The sequence below is a fragment of the Fukomys damarensis genome, unplaced genomic scaffold (assembly GCF_012274545.1).
Source record: "Fukomys damarensis isolate Sample0158 unplaced genomic scaffold, DMR_v1.0_HiC HiC_scaffold_34, whole genome shotgun sequence".
NCBI lineage: Eukaryota > Metazoa > Chordata > Mammalia > Rodentia > Bathyergidae > Fukomys > Fukomys damarensis.
Genome location: NW_022900946.1, coordinates 23,426,188 through 23,446,242, shown reverse-complemented (window position 1 = coordinate 23,446,242; position 20,055 = coordinate 23,426,188). Strand labels below are relative to the sequence as shown.

General features: G+C 48.0%; 1 protein-coding gene across 2 annotated transcripts in view; it reads left to right on the top strand.

Moving 5' to 3' along the window:
• Mroh9 (maestro heat like repeat family member 9) overlaps positions 1–20,055 on the top strand; it is a 53,112-nt gene that overhangs the window by 22,733 nt on the left and 10,324 nt on the right. For both annotated transcript variants that reach the window (XM_010620672.3, XM_010620674.3), the window contains 8 exons: positions 1,486–1,635; positions 5,810–5,964; positions 8,370–8,535; positions 9,435–9,577; positions 10,218–10,355; positions 11,834–11,954; positions 14,816–14,953; positions 18,559–18,735. In XM_010620672.3, the coding sequence (XP_010618974.1) occupies positions 1,486–1,635; positions 5,810–5,964; positions 8,370–8,535; positions 9,435–9,577; positions 10,218–10,355; positions 11,834–11,954; positions 14,816–14,953; positions 18,559–18,735 (1,188 nt within the window). The remainder of the gene's footprint in view (positions 1–1,485; positions 1,636–5,809; positions 5,965–8,369; positions 8,536–9,434; positions 9,578–10,217; positions 10,356–11,833; positions 11,955–14,815; positions 14,954–18,558; positions 18,736–20,055) is intronic.

Genomic DNA, 20,055 nt, shown 5'->3' with positions numbered 1-20,055 from the left:
GTTGGGCGTTAATTTTTTCCATTTCTTTCTTATGCTGGGCCTTCATGGCTTCTATCATGGTCCTGAGCTCATCTATTTTTTTGTCAGTTTCTGCTCTAGAGTCTCGAATCACGACTTCCATTTTACTCACTATCTCTATGGTTATCTGGGAAATTATTTCTGTTTTGAATTTTTCTAGAGCCTGATTGATCTGTTTTGTTACTTCCTGTGCTTTGAGTTCAGGGTGTCCTGGTGGTTCACTATCGGCCTTTTCACCCTCATTTGCCCTACTGTTTGCCATTGGTGAACTGGAAGTCTGTCCTTGTGTCTTGCTTAAGTGTTTTCTCATTTTAATTTTTGTTGTCGGACTGTCCTTGGTTTACTCTCTGGATTATCACCCAAATCTTCCTGATATAGTTGCGCCCTAGCTTCTGTGTCTCTAACGACCCACAGACATTCTCATCTTCATAACATCAGAGAAAACAGCTCATCAAATCAACGGCAATGCTTTACCCCAACTGATACAATCAGCAACACATTAAGATCAAGCACAACTTGGACACTGACCACCTGTGGTAGTCACTAGTCTATCGCCCTTAAATCATTTGAATTAAATTGAAATCAAGAAACAGTCCAGAACATGTCTGCAGTGAACAAACTTTTCAATATAGTGTATTTACCATTTAATGGCTCAGACAGAGCGAGGATGCAAGACCCCCTATCTCAGTTAGCTGAGTGCTGAACCCCCTGACGCTGACTGACCTCGGGCTGCAAGGCCCAGATTGAGTTCCCCATCCTTCTGAATGGTTGAACTCCGCAATGTTCTATTACCGGTTTCCCACGCCCTTTCTTTAAAGATGTTCAAATTTGGGAACTCAGAAAAATACCCTTGATGACCACCTCTGTCTTTGCAGAGTGGGTCCAAAGATTTGCACAGTCAGGAGGTCTGAGAGTGCGGGGGGGGGCTTATGGGGGTTCAGGGGCACCCGCGTGCCTACCTTTCCGGCGCTTCAGCGATGGTGGCTGGGTTGGGAGCAGGCGTGGTTCTCCTTCCCCGTGCTTGAGCGATGGCGGCTGGGTCGGGGGCAGGCGTGGTTCTCCTTCCCGCGGTGGATCGGGCCCAGCCTACCTTCCCGGTGCTTGAGCGATGGCAGCTGGGTCGGGAGCAGGCGTGGTTCTCCTTCCTGGCGCTTGAGCGATGGCAGCTGGGTCGGGAGCAGGCGTGGTTCTCCTTCCCGCGGTGGATCGGGCCCGGCCTACCTTCCCTGCGCTTGAGCGATGGCAGCTGGGTCGGGAGCAGGTGTGGTTCTCCCTACACATTTATTTTCAACGATGAAGTTGTTTGCCACAATACTTGAACAGCTGAGTTGTTTTAAAGTCATGAAAGGAAAAAAAGTAAATTATTTTTAGATTGCAATCCTCTTCATCCTAACGCTTGTAACAGGAACCCAGAGGCCCTTGCAGTTTTGTGGTCTCTTGACTGCTTCTTTTTCTTCTCGGTTTCAGTGCATAGGACAGAGCCTGTCGCCCTCTTTGCTGACTGACTTTATGCTGCATCTCCTGATGAAACTCTCCACACCTGACAGAGAAACTGCATCCAAAGCAGCATCTGTGCTGAAACCGACTCTGAAATACCACGCCCGGAAGGTCACCAGGGTACGTGGCATTTCTGGAATGCAGAGAGCCTCGGCTTCATCGCCACACAGCGCCCCTCCCTGGTGTCTATGGACTCTGTGGTTTTGCTGTTTAACTCACTTACTCTTTGGGTTTCTCACGCAAGGGAAACCACGTGATATTCGACCTTTCGTTCTTGCTCATTTCACGTAACACCAAGGTCTCGAGGTGCGTCCATTTCCCTAAAATGACTCCTATTTGGGGCTGAGTAGTACACCACCGTAAGTGTACATATTTTCTGTATCCATTTACGTGTTGATGGACATTTAGGCCACTTTGAAAATGTAGCTGTAGTGCAGTTTTTTATTTTGTTATATGCCTACTTTTCATACACGTCCCCCCCCCACTTTATTTTTGGTGCCGGGGATCGAACTCAGGACCTTGCGCTTGCGAGGCAGGCAGCGGAACCGGAACCGCTGAGCTGAATCCCCGGCCCATCATATGCATTTCTTGACCTTGCTCATTAGTCACTTTAATGAAATGAGGCTTTGTATGAACCATTTCAAGTATGCAGAAAATTCTACAGAATACTTTAGTGAATGTTCAACTGCCGGTCATACTGAATTATAACATTTGACTCTATTTGCTTCCATTTTTAAAAAGAAACGCATTAATGACACTAGCTCAGCAAGTGGAGCCTCCTGTGTGGCCCTTATGTAGTTTAAGCACCTCCACCTGGCTGCAGGGCAACCATCATTTGTGGGGCACGGTGCAAAATGGAATACGGGACTGGGGAGCCGGAGATTTAGCTCAGTGGTGCGGCCGCCTGCCTCATAAGCTCAAGGACCCGAGTTCGATCCCTGGTACCCTCCCCCCAAAAACTATGGGACTGTGTTTTCACAACATAGGGAAGACAGTCATCAAATGGCTAAGCCTGTGATGTTCGTTTTTCTTCTGTAGTCTCATTCAAGCCATCAAGGATTTCTTATCTGCCATTGAATGCAAAAAGGTTAATTAAAATTGTAAATTATTAGTGCATGTGCTACCCCTATTATGTCGTCTAGTGCCGACTGCAAACATAAATCTAAGAGCGTTTAGCTGGGTGTGGTGGTCACACTCATCCCGCGCTCTGAGGGGCTGAGGGAGAGGACTGCAAGTCTGAGCTCAGCCTGAACAGCTCAGTGACTTAGCGGAGACCCTTTCTCTGAATGAAGAAAATCAGAGGGCGCTCCCTTTGGCAGCACAGGCCCTGAGACCGGAACGATTCAGATTAGCTTGGCCCCGCCCAAGGGTGACAGGCAAATTCGTGGAGATCCCTGGAACGTGCCGCACTTCTCACACACAGGAATGAAACAGTGATGATGATGTAATAAAAATCAAAATTGGAGAAGGGTGCCCAGCAGGAAAGCGGGAGGGGGACAGGAGAGGGAAGGGGAAGAAAAAGAACCAAGATCGCTAAGCACCTGTACTCGTTCCCCACGAGAAAGCGTAAACATCACACACGGCAAGCATGTGCGGACAAAAAAATGAAAAAAAAAGGACATTGGCACTACAAGCATAAAAAGATTTAAAAAAAATAAAAAGAGCTGGAAATATATCTCAGTGCAAATGCCCTGGCTTCAATCCCCAGTGCAAATAAATAAATAAATGCTTTCGACTCACGTGCATAATTGCTACTACAGTGATCGAACTCAAGTCTTTGAGCTTGCAAGTCAGGCAGCAGAACCACTGAGCTACATCCCCAGCCCAACACAACTGTATTTCATACATGTGTACAGATGGATCTCATTCTTTCCAGAAGCAGAAGACTAGAAACATGGCACAAAATGCTTGCCAGGCACGGTGGCGCACGCCTGTAACCCTGGCCCTTGGGAGGCTGAGGCAGGAGCATCGCTAAGGAGCTGGAGGCCAGCCTGGGCTACACAGTGAGACCTTCTCTCAAATAATAAACAAACAACAGCAACAACAAGAGAAACTAACTCAGCTGTTTGTATTTCACTTCTTGTCATTCACATGGTCTATTAAAACTGTTGCCCTTCGGCTCACTGAGGTGCTAAGAAAGATGCCGTCCTCCTGAACCGAGGCGAGTGGGGCCACAGAGCCACAGAGGCCTCCCACGCTGCAAGCAGCGTCTGTGCTCCATCGTCCTGTGGGGCTGAGCCTATGAAACACAAGCCCAAGGAGAAAAATGGTTACAAATTTCAAAATGGTAACAGCAGAGCTTTTAACAAAGTGGAAGAACTTGTCCCACCTGCAGCCCTGTCCAGTGTGCTGAACTCCCAATACCCACCCTCTCCTGACCCAACGGGCAAAGTAACTGAAAATAAGCTAAAAGCAGGAAAGTGGAAGGGACGCGTCGTGGAGAACCGCTGGTGTGGTGACCGACGAGAGCATCACCCAGAGCAGAGGCACGAGGGCCTTCTCGGTGACGAGACACGAGTCATCGAAGGGAGCCGGAAGAAACCACACCAAGTTTCTGCAGAGGAAGACACTAACACCCAGATATATAGCGCCAGGGATCTAGCTCAGTGGTTCTGCTGCCTACCTCGCAAGCACAAGGTCCCGAGTTCAGTCCCCAGGTACAAAAAAAACAAACAACAAAAAAGCCCAGCTCTATAAAACTAGCCTCCAGGACAGCAAATCGCTAATCTGGAGAAACTGAATAAAAATGGGATTCATCAACTTAAATGATCACCACAGCTCTCACAAATAGTTGAACTACTGAATGAAATAGATTCTTAAAGGGGATTAGAATCTAACATCCGCTATAAGGAAAATTTGCGCGTGGTTAAACAAACATTTCCTAAATTTTACAAAAACTATACGGTGGACCTTTGACTTATGAATACAATTCGTTCCCAAGGGCTGGTTGTAACTCAAGTTGGTCAACTGAAGGCTCAGCTCCTCTACACAGCCTTCAGAGTCTCTCTCCTGTACACAGGCAGATCTCAGTGGCCCGGGATTTCCCAGTTCACCTCCCATAGGGGAGGATGATGCTGTGATGTCCCTTCCAGAACTTTTTAAGGGTTAAATCTGTATCTGAGACCATCTGGAAGCACAGGCGCCTGCATTCAGGTTGTAACTCAAGACTCTGTAAGCTTAAACTAAAATTCTGGCCATAACCCAAGTTGTTCATATGTCAGGCCGGTCATAACTCAAGATTCCGCTGTATGGGCTTACCATCTCTAAATAAATCTAGCACACCAAGTCTTTCTTTGGGGATTCAAACAGATCACCCTTCCCTCAGGTGAGCACCCAGAGACACAGCTTGTTCAGAGGTCAGCCGCATCTAAAGGAGGGGCGCAGCAAGATGCAGCATCCAGAAACCCTAGAAGTGAAGAGGTCCTTGGGGACGACCGAGGGCTTTAATAATGTCACCTCACGCTCATCTGGGAGCACAGGCGTTACCTTGTAATGCCTCACACTTTTCTTTTTTTCTTTTGCTTTATTGATGTAAGACAAATTCCAGGCCTAGGTAGAACTCTCCTTGTTCAAGAGTAAGTAAAAAGGAGGGCCGGGGACTTAGCTCAGTGGCAGTGCGCCTGCCTTGCAAGTGTAAGGTCCCGCAAGGTCCTGAGTTCGATCCCCGATAATGGGGGAAAAAGCAAACTAGCATGGGACTTGTGAGCAGAGTTTGCAAGATTACAGTTCCAAGCCTCGGCGTTTTACCCCTCAGTCACTCCTCCCAGCTCTGGTTCACTCCTTCGTGGGTGCGTTCAAAGGGTCATTACTTTTCATAAAGTTGTTTTGGAGTAAATACTTCCATTGTTATTGTACTCAATTGTTTTGACTTTCTTCTTTAAGGATTTGAATTAGGTATATATTTGCTTCTTTTTTTGTTTCTGGGGATCAAACTTGGGTCCTTGCACTTGCGAGGCGGGTGGTGGAACCACTGAGCTAAATCCCCGGCCCTAGGGTTATATTTTCTATTACTAATCTCATATATCTTACATAATGAAGTCTAGCCTCCTAAAAAAAAAACAAAAAACAAAAAATTTAATGGGTATCTTCCCAACATCCGTAAAGGCATGGCTTTATTCTTCATTAAATACATATATTGCGTTGTATAAATGTTATTTCTGCTTGCACTTACTTGTGTATTACTGGCTGCTGGAGTCACGCCAAGGAACACGAGATTGTTACACCCGAGAAAAGCCTTGGCTTCAAAGTGACCGTGAAATGGGAGACTTGTTGACCTGCACAATTTCTCTTTCAGGTGTGTCAGATGGTGGACTCTGTTTATAAGCAACTGAAGGAAAACTCCTCTGACTTTATGAGGGACAGCTTGTTGGAGGTCGTCACCTTGTTGGTGCAGACGTTGCCCAAAGGTGTCGTCTTTCAGCTCATGGACTACCGGGTCCCAATGGACAGGTACGGCTTTTCCCTGCCCCTTCTTGTGTGTGCTCACCAGTCCACAGGCAGGGAGACAGACATGGGCTCAAATCCGCGGGCTGTCATTTCCAGGCCTCGTTTTTTTTTCCTGAGATCTATTTTTGTGCCACATAGATTACTGCCAGGCTTAGATACCATCATGAATGCTATTCACAGCCGGGCGTGGTGGTGCTCACCTGTAATCCCAGCACTCGGGATACTGAAGGCAGGAGGATCACTGTGAGTTCGAGACCAGCCTGGGCTACATAGTGAGTTCCAGGTCAGTCTCAACTACATAGTGAGACCCTGTCTCAGGAAAGAAAAAAAAAAATGCTATTCACACTTTGGCCAATAGCTGGCACACAGGGGGCCCCCAAGAAATAATCAGTGCAGCCTTTATTTAGCTGAGGCTTTTGATCAGGTCCTGCCGCGTCCTCTAAGAACAAACCTATCCTCAAAATGATCATAGATTTTTCTTCCCATTTGGTGAATTTACTTTTTTCTGAAGGAAAAAAAAATCCATACATGGAATATTTCTCTTGCTTATGAAAGACACTCATAAGATGTCTCTACCCACCAATAAAAAGGATGCGACATTAAGAATTACCAAATTGAAAGTCTCCTGCCCCTTAACTGTCCATCTGAAATTCATGATCCAAGATCACAAGAAATATTTAAGAAAAAAAGTGCTAATGTGAGCCGGTGAGGCAGTATGGCTCCAATGCATACATTAGAAGGATCTAGAAAAACCCACCCCTTGGCTTTTAGTTTATATGCTGGGGAGGAGCGGTGGCTTCCTATGCCGACAGCACTCACCGCAGGACAGCCAATATTAGAAGCGTTGTTCCAAAGGGCCAGACTCTTGTCCTAATGATCATTTCAAAGTGTTCAGAATGCCAAAGGGTCTCTCTCCGGCAGGAGAGCAGGGCAGTGGGCTGTGTGCTGAGTTGTTCGCCCAACCTCTAGCCATCTTTGTGGCTCAGGGGATGTTTTCCTTTCTCTCAATTAGAAAATCCTGGGATTACAACCGACTCTTCCTCTCCTAGGCAAATCCTGTAATCCTTTAGATTAACGCCTCATTGTTATGCAAGTTAAACATTATTCTCCTTTTGATTAGAAAATAGGATAAGCAAGCCCTTATACCCCTCGGTTTTTTTTTTTTTAAATACCCCTCATTTTGATGTTATTTGAAAACCACCAGGAGGCCAGGGGACACTGTGGTGCTGACCTGTAACTCCAGCACTCACAAAGCTGAGGCATAAATTCGAGGCCAGCCTGGGATACAAAGTAAATTCAAGAAAGCCAGGGATTTGGCTCAGTGGTTCCACCACCTTCCTCGCAAGTGCAAGGGCCCCAGTTCGATTCCTGGTACAAAAAAATTGTAAAGCTGGGCATGGTGGCGCAGACCTGTAATCCCAGCACTGGGAGGCTGAGGTAGGAGGATCACTGTGAGTTCGAGACCAGCCTGGGCTACACAGCGAGTTCCAGGGCAGTCTCAACTAACATAGTGAGACCCTGTCTCAAAAATCAAAAAAAAAAAAAAAAAAAAAAGAAAAAAAAAGAAAGAAAAACAAAGTCCAAGGGCAGCCTGAACTATACAGATCCTGTCTGGAGGGAATTGAATGATAGACTTCAGAGCCCCATGTGGATGGGGAAGATAGCAAGATTCTGGTACCACAGAGATGTGGAGCCGTTTAAAATGAGCAAGGGTCAGACTGTGCATAAAGCGTGGCTGTGTGGGAAAGAAGGGAGGGGACCAGACTCCCGACATCAGAGCTCGGGCCAAGCACGTGTGTGTCACTGTTGAACACGTGGCCTTTGGCAACTTGGTTTATGCCTCTGAGCTCAGGTTTTCATCTCTATTGTTATTGTTGCCTTGTTCGTTTAGGTTTTACATAAACTTGCCTGCATATTGATGGCTGACGAATTTGTATTCTCCTGCTGATCTTTAAATATATCGCTCTTCCTGGGCCCTTCCTGGACAAGCGGAATGGCCTGATGGAGGCGCAGAGTGCAGGGTACAGAAAAATCGATCAGTTTCTGATGCGCTAACTAGATACCTAAATCTCAGCAAGAAATGGGCCCACAGACTTTCAGACTGTATTTTCCATGTTGTCACAATTTTCCTGGGTTTTTTTGGTTTTTTGTGGGTACCAGGGCTCGAACTCGGGACTTCGCACTTGTGAGGCAGGCAGTGGAACCACTGGGCTAAATCCCCAGCTTGATCTGCCTCTGTTTTTGAGGCTTAAGCCGCTGAGGGATCGTTTGGACATGAGAATCTCAGTTTGCTGGGGACTGATCTGTGCCATCTTTGTTCTGAAAAATGTGATCCAAGTCCCGGCGTCCTGTAAGGGACCGGGCTCGACGGAGGATCTGCCTGCGTTCACCGAGTTTTGCATCTGCAGTGCTCTGACCCTGATGTGGCAGGCCGTGGGCGCCCAGCCACAGGTGGCCCCGCAAGTGCTGAAGCCAATCCTGCTGGTGCTGAAAGACAAACCCTGGGAAGCGGAGGCCGCCGTGCAGGGAGGGAGATGCTTCGCTCTGGACGCCACCAACATGATGCCTCTGGCGGTGAGGACCACGACTCGGTTTCTCCCGGCGCCGCCCGCACTCGGATCCCTGACTGCCCAGGCTCAGTCCTTCCTGCCCCTACACCTGTGCTCTGTGCCACACCCTGCCCGTGGGGCTCACATTCTGCGGGGAGACAGGGACCCGGAGGACCAATCTGTGTGTCAGACAGCCGAGGAAATCTGAAATGGTGTCCGGGGAGGAAAGAGTGACCGGATGGCGTAGGGGACTTAGTCAGGCCCAGCCTCCCTGCTGAGGTGACTGCGCCCGGTCAAGAGCGATCCTTGCGTATACCCGGGAGAGACAGGAAGGAGAGCAAAGAAACAGAATAACACAGTCCGGGTGTGGTGATGCACTCACCTATATCCTAACACTCAGGAGACTGAGGCAGGAGGATCGCTGAGAGTCTGAGGCCAGCTCTGAACACTTAGCAAGGCCCTATCTGAAACAAACAAACAAATAAATAAATGCCCCGTTCGATAAATGTGAGGAGCTGGGGTACATCTTTCTGATGTGGCGGGTACTGCACAAGGCAGTATACCAAATGATCTGCGACAGCCTGACCCACTTCCTTGGATCACTTGATTGGGGGCAGGACCCGGGTCATTAACGGGACGTTCCTCATGGCCGTATGGGATGTGCACCCTGTTGGGCCCCAGCTTGCCTCCCCTGGTTTGGCAGCCGGTGATGTCCAGTTGTGCACCTTGCCTGAAAACGCTTGGCGTGGCTCTGGTGCTCTGGTGCCCTGGTGCTCCTGAGGGAGAGGAGGTGCAGGCGAGGCTCAGGCTCCCTTCGAGGAGGCCCAGGAAGGCTCCTGCAGCGCCCCACTGCCCCTCTCCTCGGTAAGACTGGCTTCAAGGCGAGATGCTTCTCTTTTGAGCACCCTTTTCTCTGCTTTGTAGGCATCGCAGGCCCTGTGTGTGCTTCTGCCTACGGCTTCCTACAAGAGGACAGTGGCCCAGCTTTTTCCCGAGATCCTGATGGCCCTCTTGTTTCAGCTCCTCTACGTCAGTCAGCTGAGGATGCAGCCACAGGACAAGCCCATGTGAGAGCGCGGGCTACTTCGATCCCGAGCGAGCCGAGACTCCTCTGTCCCTCTGGGGTCGCGCTCGGGCAGGGCACCCGTGCACGCGGTGTTCTCTCCCCGACGCGAAAAGCAGCCTCTGAAGCAGCACAGCGCTGCCAAACCCCGTCTGTTTGTGCTGCGCTCCCGGTGGGCCGCATGAGGGAGGGGAGTCAGGTCCCAAGCCGCAGTCGCGCAGCAGTGCTGTGTGGGGACCTGGAAAACTCCTGGCTGAGAACGGGCGGGCGGGCGGCCTTGCGGCCTGAGTCCTCTGCCCGCATCAGGAAAAGCTCAGGATTCCCTTCTGCCCCGGAGAGCGCATCCTACTTACTAATGACACCCGGCGAAGAGAACAGACACCTTTGCAAGTCGTTATTTTGTTGAACACGTCTTGCAAATAATGAACACATAACTAAGCTGCTCTGTGGTTAATCCTAGATTTTATGTGCTACAATTTTAATTTCACCTCCTGTCCAATGTAGTGCTCATCAGGGGTGTAAAAGCACTGAGTCGTTGCCTTCTTCCGGCACGTCCCCTCTCTCGAAGCCGAGGAGGCAGGGCACGTGTCCTCAGCTGTGCGACGGTCACTGTCCCAGGATGATGCTCTTTCTTGGGCCCTTAGCTATGCCCGGGAGGCGCTGAGAATTCTGCTGAAATGTTCTGGACTGCAAGAAGTGGACAGAGCCCTTAACCAGAAGTACTGCTGGAGTCATATTTACCAAGCATACCATTATCACGATGGGGTCAACCTCATGGCCAGGTAAGGACAGGGGACTCTGCCTGGGGTGCTGGGCCTCCACCCGCCCTTAAGTAAGCCTCATGGGAACACGGGATCTATTTCAATTTGAACGTCTGTCTGCATTACGTAAGCGGCCCTCTGACCTCTACCTCGTCAGCTATTCTGGGAGGTCTCATCTGGGAGAATTTCCCTCTTCCCTGTCACTTGACGATCCAGTCACTCAGAGAACACCTGTGTCTTTCCGGTGTAGCAAGCTCACGGCCAGTCCACGTTTCTCCCTTCTGATATTTAGCTCATTCCTGCTCTGCAGACCTCAGACTGAAAGAGGCCCAGTAAAGACCTGTGCTCAATGAACCAAACAAATTCAAGGCACTGGAATGAAAAATACTTTTTCTTCTTCTTTTACTGGCAAGGAGGGGGTTTCTTGTTCGTCCTTTAGCAAAGAGCAAGTTTCTGATTATAGGGATCAAATTTTCTGATTAAGAATTAAGATGTAGGGACTTGGCACAGCATACTGATGTGACACTGTAACCGACCCAGAAGATGCCGTCTATACCGTCCATGGGCTCTTGGTGCTTTCGAAAATGGCATCTTGGGGCCGGGGATTTAGCTCAGTGGTTCCGTCACCGGCCTCACAAGCACAAGAACCTGAGTTTGATCCCTGGAACCAGAAACAATGGCATCAGCAATCTCACCTCTGGGGAAGCTGAAGGAGGAAGACCATTGTGAGTTCGAGGCCAGCCTGGACTGCACAGCAAGACGGACTCACGTCTGTGCGTCAGGACAGGTCTGAGCCTGACCAGTGCGCTCGCGTGTGCGTGCGTGCGCGTGTGGGAGGCTGAACGGATCAGACCTCGCAGCCCCTTCCCATGAGCTGTCCACAGTAGCCCCAGACTCTCGTCATCGTTGTATTATTCAAAGGAGAGGCGCGACCAGAGCCACACAGGTGACCCTGCCCTGCTGTTGAAGGCTGACTTTCAGATTTTTGCTACCTCTCCATTTGGTCAAGGGTTGACGGGAGATGAAAGGATGCGAGACTCAGGAAACAGAAGTGGCATTAAGGAAAGAAATGTGGACAGAGGTCCGGTTGGATGTAACCCCAGAGGCCATGTAGAATCCATAGTGAGGCTGTAGTTGACCTTGGGAATACTAGGAATATCCTTTCTTTTTACTCTGGGAGGTAAGAGCTGTGAGCCTAATGTTCATTCTTTTCCCCTCCATTGCTAAGAGATAAACCTTGAATCTGGGGCCTTCACACTGAGCTGTGCCTCCATCCACATATGTATTTTTAAAACAATTTTTTATTTTGAGACAAGGTCTCACTGAGTTGTCCAGGATAGGTTTGAACTTGCAATAGTCAGGCTCTGGCCACCCAGCGTGGTGGAGTTCCAGGCGTGCACCTCCATGCCCGCTTTGTCTCTTCATCGCTAGCAGTGTTTGCTGATGTAGAACATGTTTCCTCCTTGGCTAATGCAGCGCCTCCTCGTTCTCCTTTGCAGAACCCTCTGTGAGTGTAACTTTCCACAGTTTCCGGAGACTTTGCATCACCTCCACAAGCTCTTAGTGCAGGGCCCTAGGAGCTCAGAAGAGCACGTCATCATAGTCATATTCTTCATCAAAGTGAGTTTTAACAGCTCTCATGTTCTTCTCTCGCCTAAGCTTGACACTCGAGCCTCTTGTCTCCCCTTCAAAATAGTGGTTTTGACCAGGACTCAGAAAAGAATCAAAAGATATCTGAAGGTGGGAAAGGGGACAGCAGAAAGAGTTACCCCCGGGTTTCAGGAGAGCTGCGGCTTTAGTTTGCTCTAGCGATTGGCTTTTTATCTTCTCCTAGAGGGTGTGGGTTTGAACAAACATTGGTATTGTGCAAGCCTGCGAAAGCATTTCGAGGGTGACGGGGTCTTCCGAAGGCAGCCAGTGACCCCCGGGTACGTCATACACGACAACGTCGTAGGAGTCGAGCACACTGAGGACGCCCTTGGCCTGCGAAAAAGGCTGCGTACGTTGATTCAAACGCAATTTTTCCATGAAAGTCACGCCGTAAAGGTGCGACGCCCAATCATTCCTACAAATACGAGGGGACTTCAGACAACACCGCAGAAGAGTTAGTAAAGTGTGAAAGGCACTCACACTACCCGACGAACCGCGAAGCTCTCTGAAGCAAATGTGAATCGATTTCATTGAACACTGCTGTTTCTCAAAGGTGCTTAATCCTTTCGCCTCGCCTTCCTCTTATTTTGTGACTCAGTATTTTCAGTGTATCCACAGTAAAGTATGTAAAAATATAAAATAGGTCCACACGGGACGTAAGTGAAATCTCCCACAAAATCATACATTCAAAAGAAATTCACAAACCCCACAGATTTATGTCAGCACCGTGAGATGAGGTGAGGTTTAACCACCTTTCTCAAGTGTCAGGTAGCGGCCTTTGCGATCAGAGGCTGATGTGCCCGGCCTCCCATGAACTCGGCAAGGATCATTTCTTCCTCCTCTTCTGTGAATCTTTGACACGTCTGTCAAATTGTTTCTCTTCATCTATTGAAAAGATCACAGAAAAAAAAAAAGTCACACCGGGCCTGACGTCACACACCTGTAATCCCAGTACTCGGGAGGCTGAGGCAGGAGGATCGCTGTGAGTTTGAGACCAGCCTGGGCTTCATAGTGAGTTCCAGGTCAGTCTCAGCTACACAGTGAGACCCTGTCTCAAAAAACCAAAAGAAAGAAAGAAAGAAAGAAAGAAAGAAAGAGAAAGAAAGAAAGAAAGAAAGAAAGAAAGAAAGAAAGAAAGAAAGAAAGAAAGAAAGAAACGGTTATCAGTTAGGCAACATTCTACTCATCGTTGTAACTGGAAGTTGAATTTTATTCACTGCCTTTTTCTTTTCTTTTCTTTTTTTCTTTCTTTTTTTTCTTTTTTTGGTACTGGGGATTGAACTCAGGACCTTGTAACTGCAAGGCGGGCACTAAATCCCCAGCCCTACTGACTACCTTTTAACAGTTAAAATCTAATGTTTTTTTCTATATAACTTATTAATGACATATTCAAACATTTTAAATGTCATTGCAAAATTTATTCCAAGAACTGGATGCAGTGGAAGTTGATTTGCTAGGATTTTGTTGGGGGCTGCACAGCCGTGCCGAGTGCGGAGCTCATGGGTAGTGCGCACCTAGCACGTGCAAAGCCCTGGGCTTCAGCCCCACCCCGCTGCCCTCCCTTCTTCCTCTGTTCTCTTTTTGTCTGCCTGTCTTATTTCTCTCTTCTTCTGTTTTTTGGGACCGGGCATCGAACTCGGGACCCTGCGCTTGCGAGGCAGGCGGCGGCACCACTGAGCCACACCCCGGCCCTTCTGTCTGCTCTGTTCCTTCATCCCCTCCCGGTGTCTGTCTCTGGGATTGAGCCCAGGGCCTTTGCACCAAGCTGCGTCCCAAGCCCTTTATTTTTCGATTCAGGGCCTTGCTGAGTTGACCTATCTTTCTTTCTCTTACGGCCCCTTCTTTTTTTCTTTCTCTTTGCTTCCTAAGACAGGATCCACCCACCTCCCTTGGTCTTCCCGCCCCCCTTCTCTCCGGTCTTTTGGCTGCTCAGACCCAGCCTGCTCCGTCCCAAAGTGAATCTACACCAGAGAGTCTCCATTTGGCCGTCCTGGAAATGCTTCCGTGGCACCTTGTCGCTTTTCACCCCAATGCCAGTCACAGTGAACGATTCTGTTCTCTTTAGAATGAGTCTCACTGTACAGCATCTGTCTCACCAGCTCTTCCACACGCAGCACAGACTTTGGCCGTCCTGGAAATGCTTCCGTGGCACCTTGTCGCTTTTCACCCCAATGCCAGTCACAGTGAACGATTCTGTTCTCTTTAGCATAGTGCAGAGCAGAGTCTCACTGTACAGCATCTGTCTCACCAGCTCTTCCACACGCAGCGCAGACTCGTGGACCGAGACCTTCGTCCTCACCACGTCTCCTCCACTCACTAGCACAACGCCTAGTCCAAAGTAGACGTTAACTTTTCACGTATACAAAATTCCTTGTCAAGAAACTCAGCTATCTGACTATAATCCAAAAAGGAGGGTTCTTTCATTATTACTATTAGTTAGTTAGCTAGAGATAGGATCTGCTGTGCAGTCCAAGATGGCCTGGAACTCACTATGTAGCCCAGGCTGGTCTCGAACTCACAGCGATCCTCCTGCCTCAGCCTCCTGAGCGCTGGGATTACAGGCGTGCGCCACCACACCTGGCAAGGAGGGTCATTTAAATTGGTTCATTCCGTTTCCGAGAATGGAGAGACTTGATCAAAATGGAAACAAAGCCCAGCATCTTTGCCTCACCTGTGTCCCACGGCGGTGAGCCCGGGGTCATGTGTAGTAACAGATGTCAGTACATGGACGACTCATGTGACTCGGAGTCCAGTCTGGACTCTCTCGACAGAAATCCTGCCCTTTGGCCCTGACTCCACTCAGTATCTGTTTTTGTCTTGTTCTGTTCCAGATTCTGGATAAGTTCTTCAAGGACCCGCTCCCAGAATTATTTTTGGTCCTCCTCAAAAACTGGATCAACGATTCCAATCCTGAAATTAGCAAATTAAGCCTTCAGAAAATCACCAGCATGGCCCCAGTGGTCAATAAGGTACGTGGGAGGCCGGGGATTTAGCTCAGTAGTGCTGCCACCTGCATCGCAAGCGCGAGGTCCTGAGTTCGATCCCCGGTACCAGATGATGATGGTGATGAGGCATGTGGGTGGGATTTGTGTCTGGCAGCACTGTCTCTCTTTTGAGATTGCTCAGTATCTCTGTGACAGAGTGTTGATGTTTCTTTAGTTTTTATACAGCTAAAACCACATCAAAGCCAGACTTGCTGCAATCAAGGAACTGTTGAATGGAAGGGACGCACCTCGCCGTATGGCTCCGTCCCCTTCTTTATAAATATAGGTTTTAAAAGATCCTCGGGTGACTCTAACGCCAGCTCCAGCTGAGAATCAATGTCTTACATTGTTGGCCTCTGAATGGCGTGAATACTTCTTGTCTTCCAAATCCATCAAATATAAGCACACTCCTATGTTTTGTTTTGTTGAGACAGGATCTTGCCGGGCTTGAACTCACTATGTAGCCCAGACTGGCCCCAAACTCTTGGAGATCCCCCTGCCTCAGCTTCCTGAGTGCTGAGAGTACCAGGAGTGCACCACCATAGCCAGCCACCCCTGTGTTTTGTAATTCCAAATTCCAAATATCTTGTACAATGCCGAGATTGCGGACACTCGTTTAATAATGAATCCTCACTCGTCTCCTGAGCATTGCCTCTGAGCGCCGAAAGCCCGTCTGTAGATCCCTATTTTGCACTGAAAATAGCCTGGGCTGCGGTCTGTTGGCCTCAAGTGAATCATGAAAGTCCCTGGGTATATGAAGACTGTACGGCCTTTTAGGAAGCAGTAAGTTATTTACTGCTTCATCTGGAGCTCTTCCCAACGCCGTCAACAACTGGAAGGGAGATTCTGTGTCGAGGTCAGCTGCGAAGGAAGGAGCAACAGCGGGGAGACCTGGACGGAGTTGTCACTGCCGTCCAGAGACGAAACGTCAGCCAAAAGGGGCCGCCGCCACCGAGTCCTGACCTCCATTCTCCTCTCTCTAAAGCTGCTGTCTTGGCAAAGCGTGTCTCTCTCGCCTCCCCGGCTCCTCTCCGGGGGCCCCATCCTCATCCGCCCTGCCTCTGTCCTTGTGGCTGTCACCCGCCTGTGGCTTGCAGGAGCCGCCTCGGCTCACGTCCGAACCACAGGTCTCTGTCACCCGCGGCGAGGCCGTCACCAGCCAGCTCCCCGGAAACGAAGGCCTGGCCCCGGCGCAGATGCTCCCGTCCCGGGGAGCTGCAGGCTCTTCCCAGGGTGTCGCTGCGCGCGACCTGGACAGAAGGGACCATCGTGCGCTGCTGGGTGTCCCCGTCGTGCGGACACAACGCTCACAAATAACGCCGAGCGTAGAACATCGGACACTGCACCCAAAGAGCTAGGAATTGACTGTTTGGGACTATTATTACCTTCCTTTTATTGTATCATAAATCTATATGATAACTTTTTTACCGACCAATTTACAAAGCTTTCCACATTCTGACAAATGCCTCTGTGAGCCAGGGTCGGGATGTCAGGCTCAGAAGTGTAGAGGCCAAAGCCAGCTGGGGACAGGCGATTCGGACGGAAAACTGTGCCCAGGGCGCCAGCGCAGCAGCTCCCCGGAGGCCCGAGGCCCGAGCGCTCCCCACCGGGGCCGAGGCCTCGCAGAGGTGGGTGCGCCCCTCCTGCTCCCTCAGTCACCGTGGTGACAGAGAAATACGTGCAAAATGCACTTGTGACGTGGACTTCAAAGCCACCCCTCCATCCAGCGGCATAGGAGGTGCTTCCTGGACTCTGCCATCTCTGAGTAGTGTGATGCATGTTGCCTTTCAAATTTTCCTTATGAAGAAGGCTGCGCGCCTTTGCCCTGTAAGAGGCATCAGATGAGAGAACCAACACAGCTGCAAAGACCTGAAAAGTATTTTCATCATACATAATTAATGTGGAAGCTTTTATTTATTTATTTAGGTTTTTTGAGACAGGGTGTCACTATGTAGTTGAGACTGACCTGGAACTCACTGTGTAGCCCAGGCTGGTCTCAAACTCACAGCGATCCTCCTGCCTCAGCCTCCCGAGTGCTGGGTTTACAGGCGTGCACCACCACACCTGGCTTTTACTTCTTGTTTTAGAATCTTTCTATACTTTCTATACTATGAACATTTTTTTGTTCATAGGTGGTTCTGCCACCTGCCTCACAAGCACGAGGTCCGGAGTTGGATCCCCGGTACCAAAAGCAAAAACAAAAAAATAAAATGAAAAATAGGAGCACATTTCAATTAGTTACATGGAATGGCAGGCTGGGCATTCCTAGCATACCAATCTCTTCCTTCCAGATTAGTCTCATAATTAGTGCCTGTCAACAAATGTGTACTTTTTCAAAACTTAATTGAGGTTAAAGTAGAAAATTGGTTTTTCTTTTTGTACTGGGATCAGACGGAGGGCTTTGGGCCTGCTAAACATGTGCTTTACCACGGAGCCACACCCCACGCCTGAAAAAAAAATTTTTTTGGGGGGGGTTATTGGGGATTGAACTCAGGACCTTGCACACTTGTGATGCAAGGCAGCAGCACCACTGAGCTAAATCCCTGGCCCCTGAAATTTTTTTTTAATCTTTAAATCTTTCAGGATCCTCCTAGTAAACGCCTATCAAAATATCAAAATCAGGCCAGGGATCTAGCTCAGTGGCACCACGCCTGCCTCACACTCAAGGTCCCGAGTTTGATCCCGTTACAAAAAAAAAAAAATCAAAATCATTCAGAAATTCTGATTCATAGACTTTCACATTTTATGCTTATCTATAAATCACAGATGTATCATATCAGCGCAGAAATTTAACGTGCTTTTTCAATGTTTTTACAGATATTTTTATAGCTTCATTTGGAGAAATAATAAAAATAATTATTTAATAAAAAAAGAAGGTACAGTTGTAGCATGCAGAGATTATACTGTAGTTTTGTGTGTTAACATTAAGTCCTTTTGAGCCAGGTGTGGTGGTGCACGCCTGTAATCCCAGCACTCGGGAGGCTGAGGCGGGAGGATCGCTGTGAGTTCGAGACCAACCTGGGCTACACAGTGAGTTCCAGGTCAGTCTCAACTACATAGTGAGACCCTGCCTCAAAAAACAAACAAACAAACAAAAAACACTCCTTTGGGTCCTATCCCCAGCAGTTTCAAAATCGTTTTTAAAAGACTGAACATTAAATTCCTCTTTTGTACACTTTGCAGACAGCCATATTTTAAAAAAGAAAACTGAAGGATGTGATTTTGCTTCTGGTGGAGCAAATAAAAACCTTCTGTTGTCACTGAAAGCAATTTAAGAGATTTCCAGAGAAATGGGAAGTGCTACCCCAGAGATGTGACAAATGTGTCGGGTAAAAGTAAGCAGCGAGCACAGACTAGAATAATGGTGCTAATCAATTAAGTTCAGAGGCAGACCAAAGGGAAGCGATGAGTTTCATGGTTGAGTAAATTTTAATCCTTTGGGAAAACTTCCTTTCTGACATTGTCATATTTACATGCAGATGTTCAAATAAAGCTTATCTATCCATAAACATATTTCAAAGGAAACTAACTGCCCGCTCAAGTCTCCCTCCAGTTCCAACTTCTCACCGTTTTCCTCCTTTTCCACGTAGATAGAAAATGTCTGCAGCTTATTAACATCCATCCTGAATGCCTTCACGTCCAAAGACGACACTGTTGTTGTTCAGGCCTTGCTCACCCTCCGAAGACTGGTGGATAAACTAGACAAGGCGACCTACTCGTCCCTGTGCCCTGGGATTGCCTCCAGCTACTTCCGTCTGATGGATCATGTGAGTAACCCTGTCGGATGTGTGAGATCCTTAGGTCTGGGGCCTTCAACAGACCAGGCAATGACCTTATACCGTGGAGAAGTTACCAGAGGCCAGATGTTTTCTTCAGAGCCGCCATTTTTTCCCCCAGAGATGATAATATACGAGGCCCCTGTGTGAAGACAACTCTGACAAGCCGGGGATTTAGTTCAGAGGAGCCGCTGCCTGCTTCCCAAGCTCAAGGTCCCGAGTTTGATCCCCTGAGTTTATAGTAAATTGTCTTGCCAAAAGTGTTGGGGTTTTTTGGTATTGTTTTTGTTCTTATTTTTTCCAGTACCAGGGATTGAACTCAGAACCTTGCACTTGCTGTGCCACTGAGCTACATCCCCAGCTTGCCAAAGTTGTAAGTTCTTAATATTCATATTTTAGGGAAAAAGGGAAACATATCATTAAACTACAGAAAGAAGGAATTTTGTGGCAATATGGTTTTCATAAATACACGATGATAATAATAACAGTGGCTACAGTTTATTGAGTATTGACTGTGTAGCGATTCTTCTAAAGGATTTGCATGCTCTGTTGCGTACAATCATCTAAGCAACTCTCTGTTATTATTTTATAGAAGGAAATTGAGGCTAACAAGGCAACACGTGGTCACTCAGTGATAAAGTAATTGGTATGTTTATGTAAAAAACATTTTCTTTTTTTGGTTTTGGGGTTTTTTTTGTTTTTTTGGTACCAGGGATCAAACTCGGGACCTTGCGCTTGTGAGGCAGACAGTAGAACCACTGAGCTAAATCCCCACCCCAAAAAATATTTTCATAATGAAAATCGTAAGCACTTTCCTTAAAAATAAAAATGACATTATATTTTTTCAATGAACCTCTTCTACTGGGCATGGTGACACACACTTCTAATTCCAGCACTCAGGAGGCCGAGGCAGGAAGATTGCCATGTTTGGGGCCAGCCTCGGTTACACAGTGAGTTCCAGACCAGCCTGAGCTACACAGTGAGACCCTGTCTCAAAAACAAAACAAACAAACAAAAAAACAATAATAATAAAATGAATTTCTTCCTCTGACTTGTAATTTTCCTCTTCAACAATCTATACAGTACAGTCCCATCCCATCGGAAATATAGTTACATGCAGCCTGCAAAGAGCTCGCAGTGGTATTCAGTGGCAAGTCTTTAAAGTCCTCTAGCCCTGGATCAAAGCATGATAACTTTGCTATAAGTATCGTCATAGAAAGTCTCCTAGCTAAGTGGTTCCGCCACCTGCCTCACAAGCCCAAGGACTCCGATTCCCAGTACCAAAAAAAAAAAAAAAAAAAAAAAAAAAAA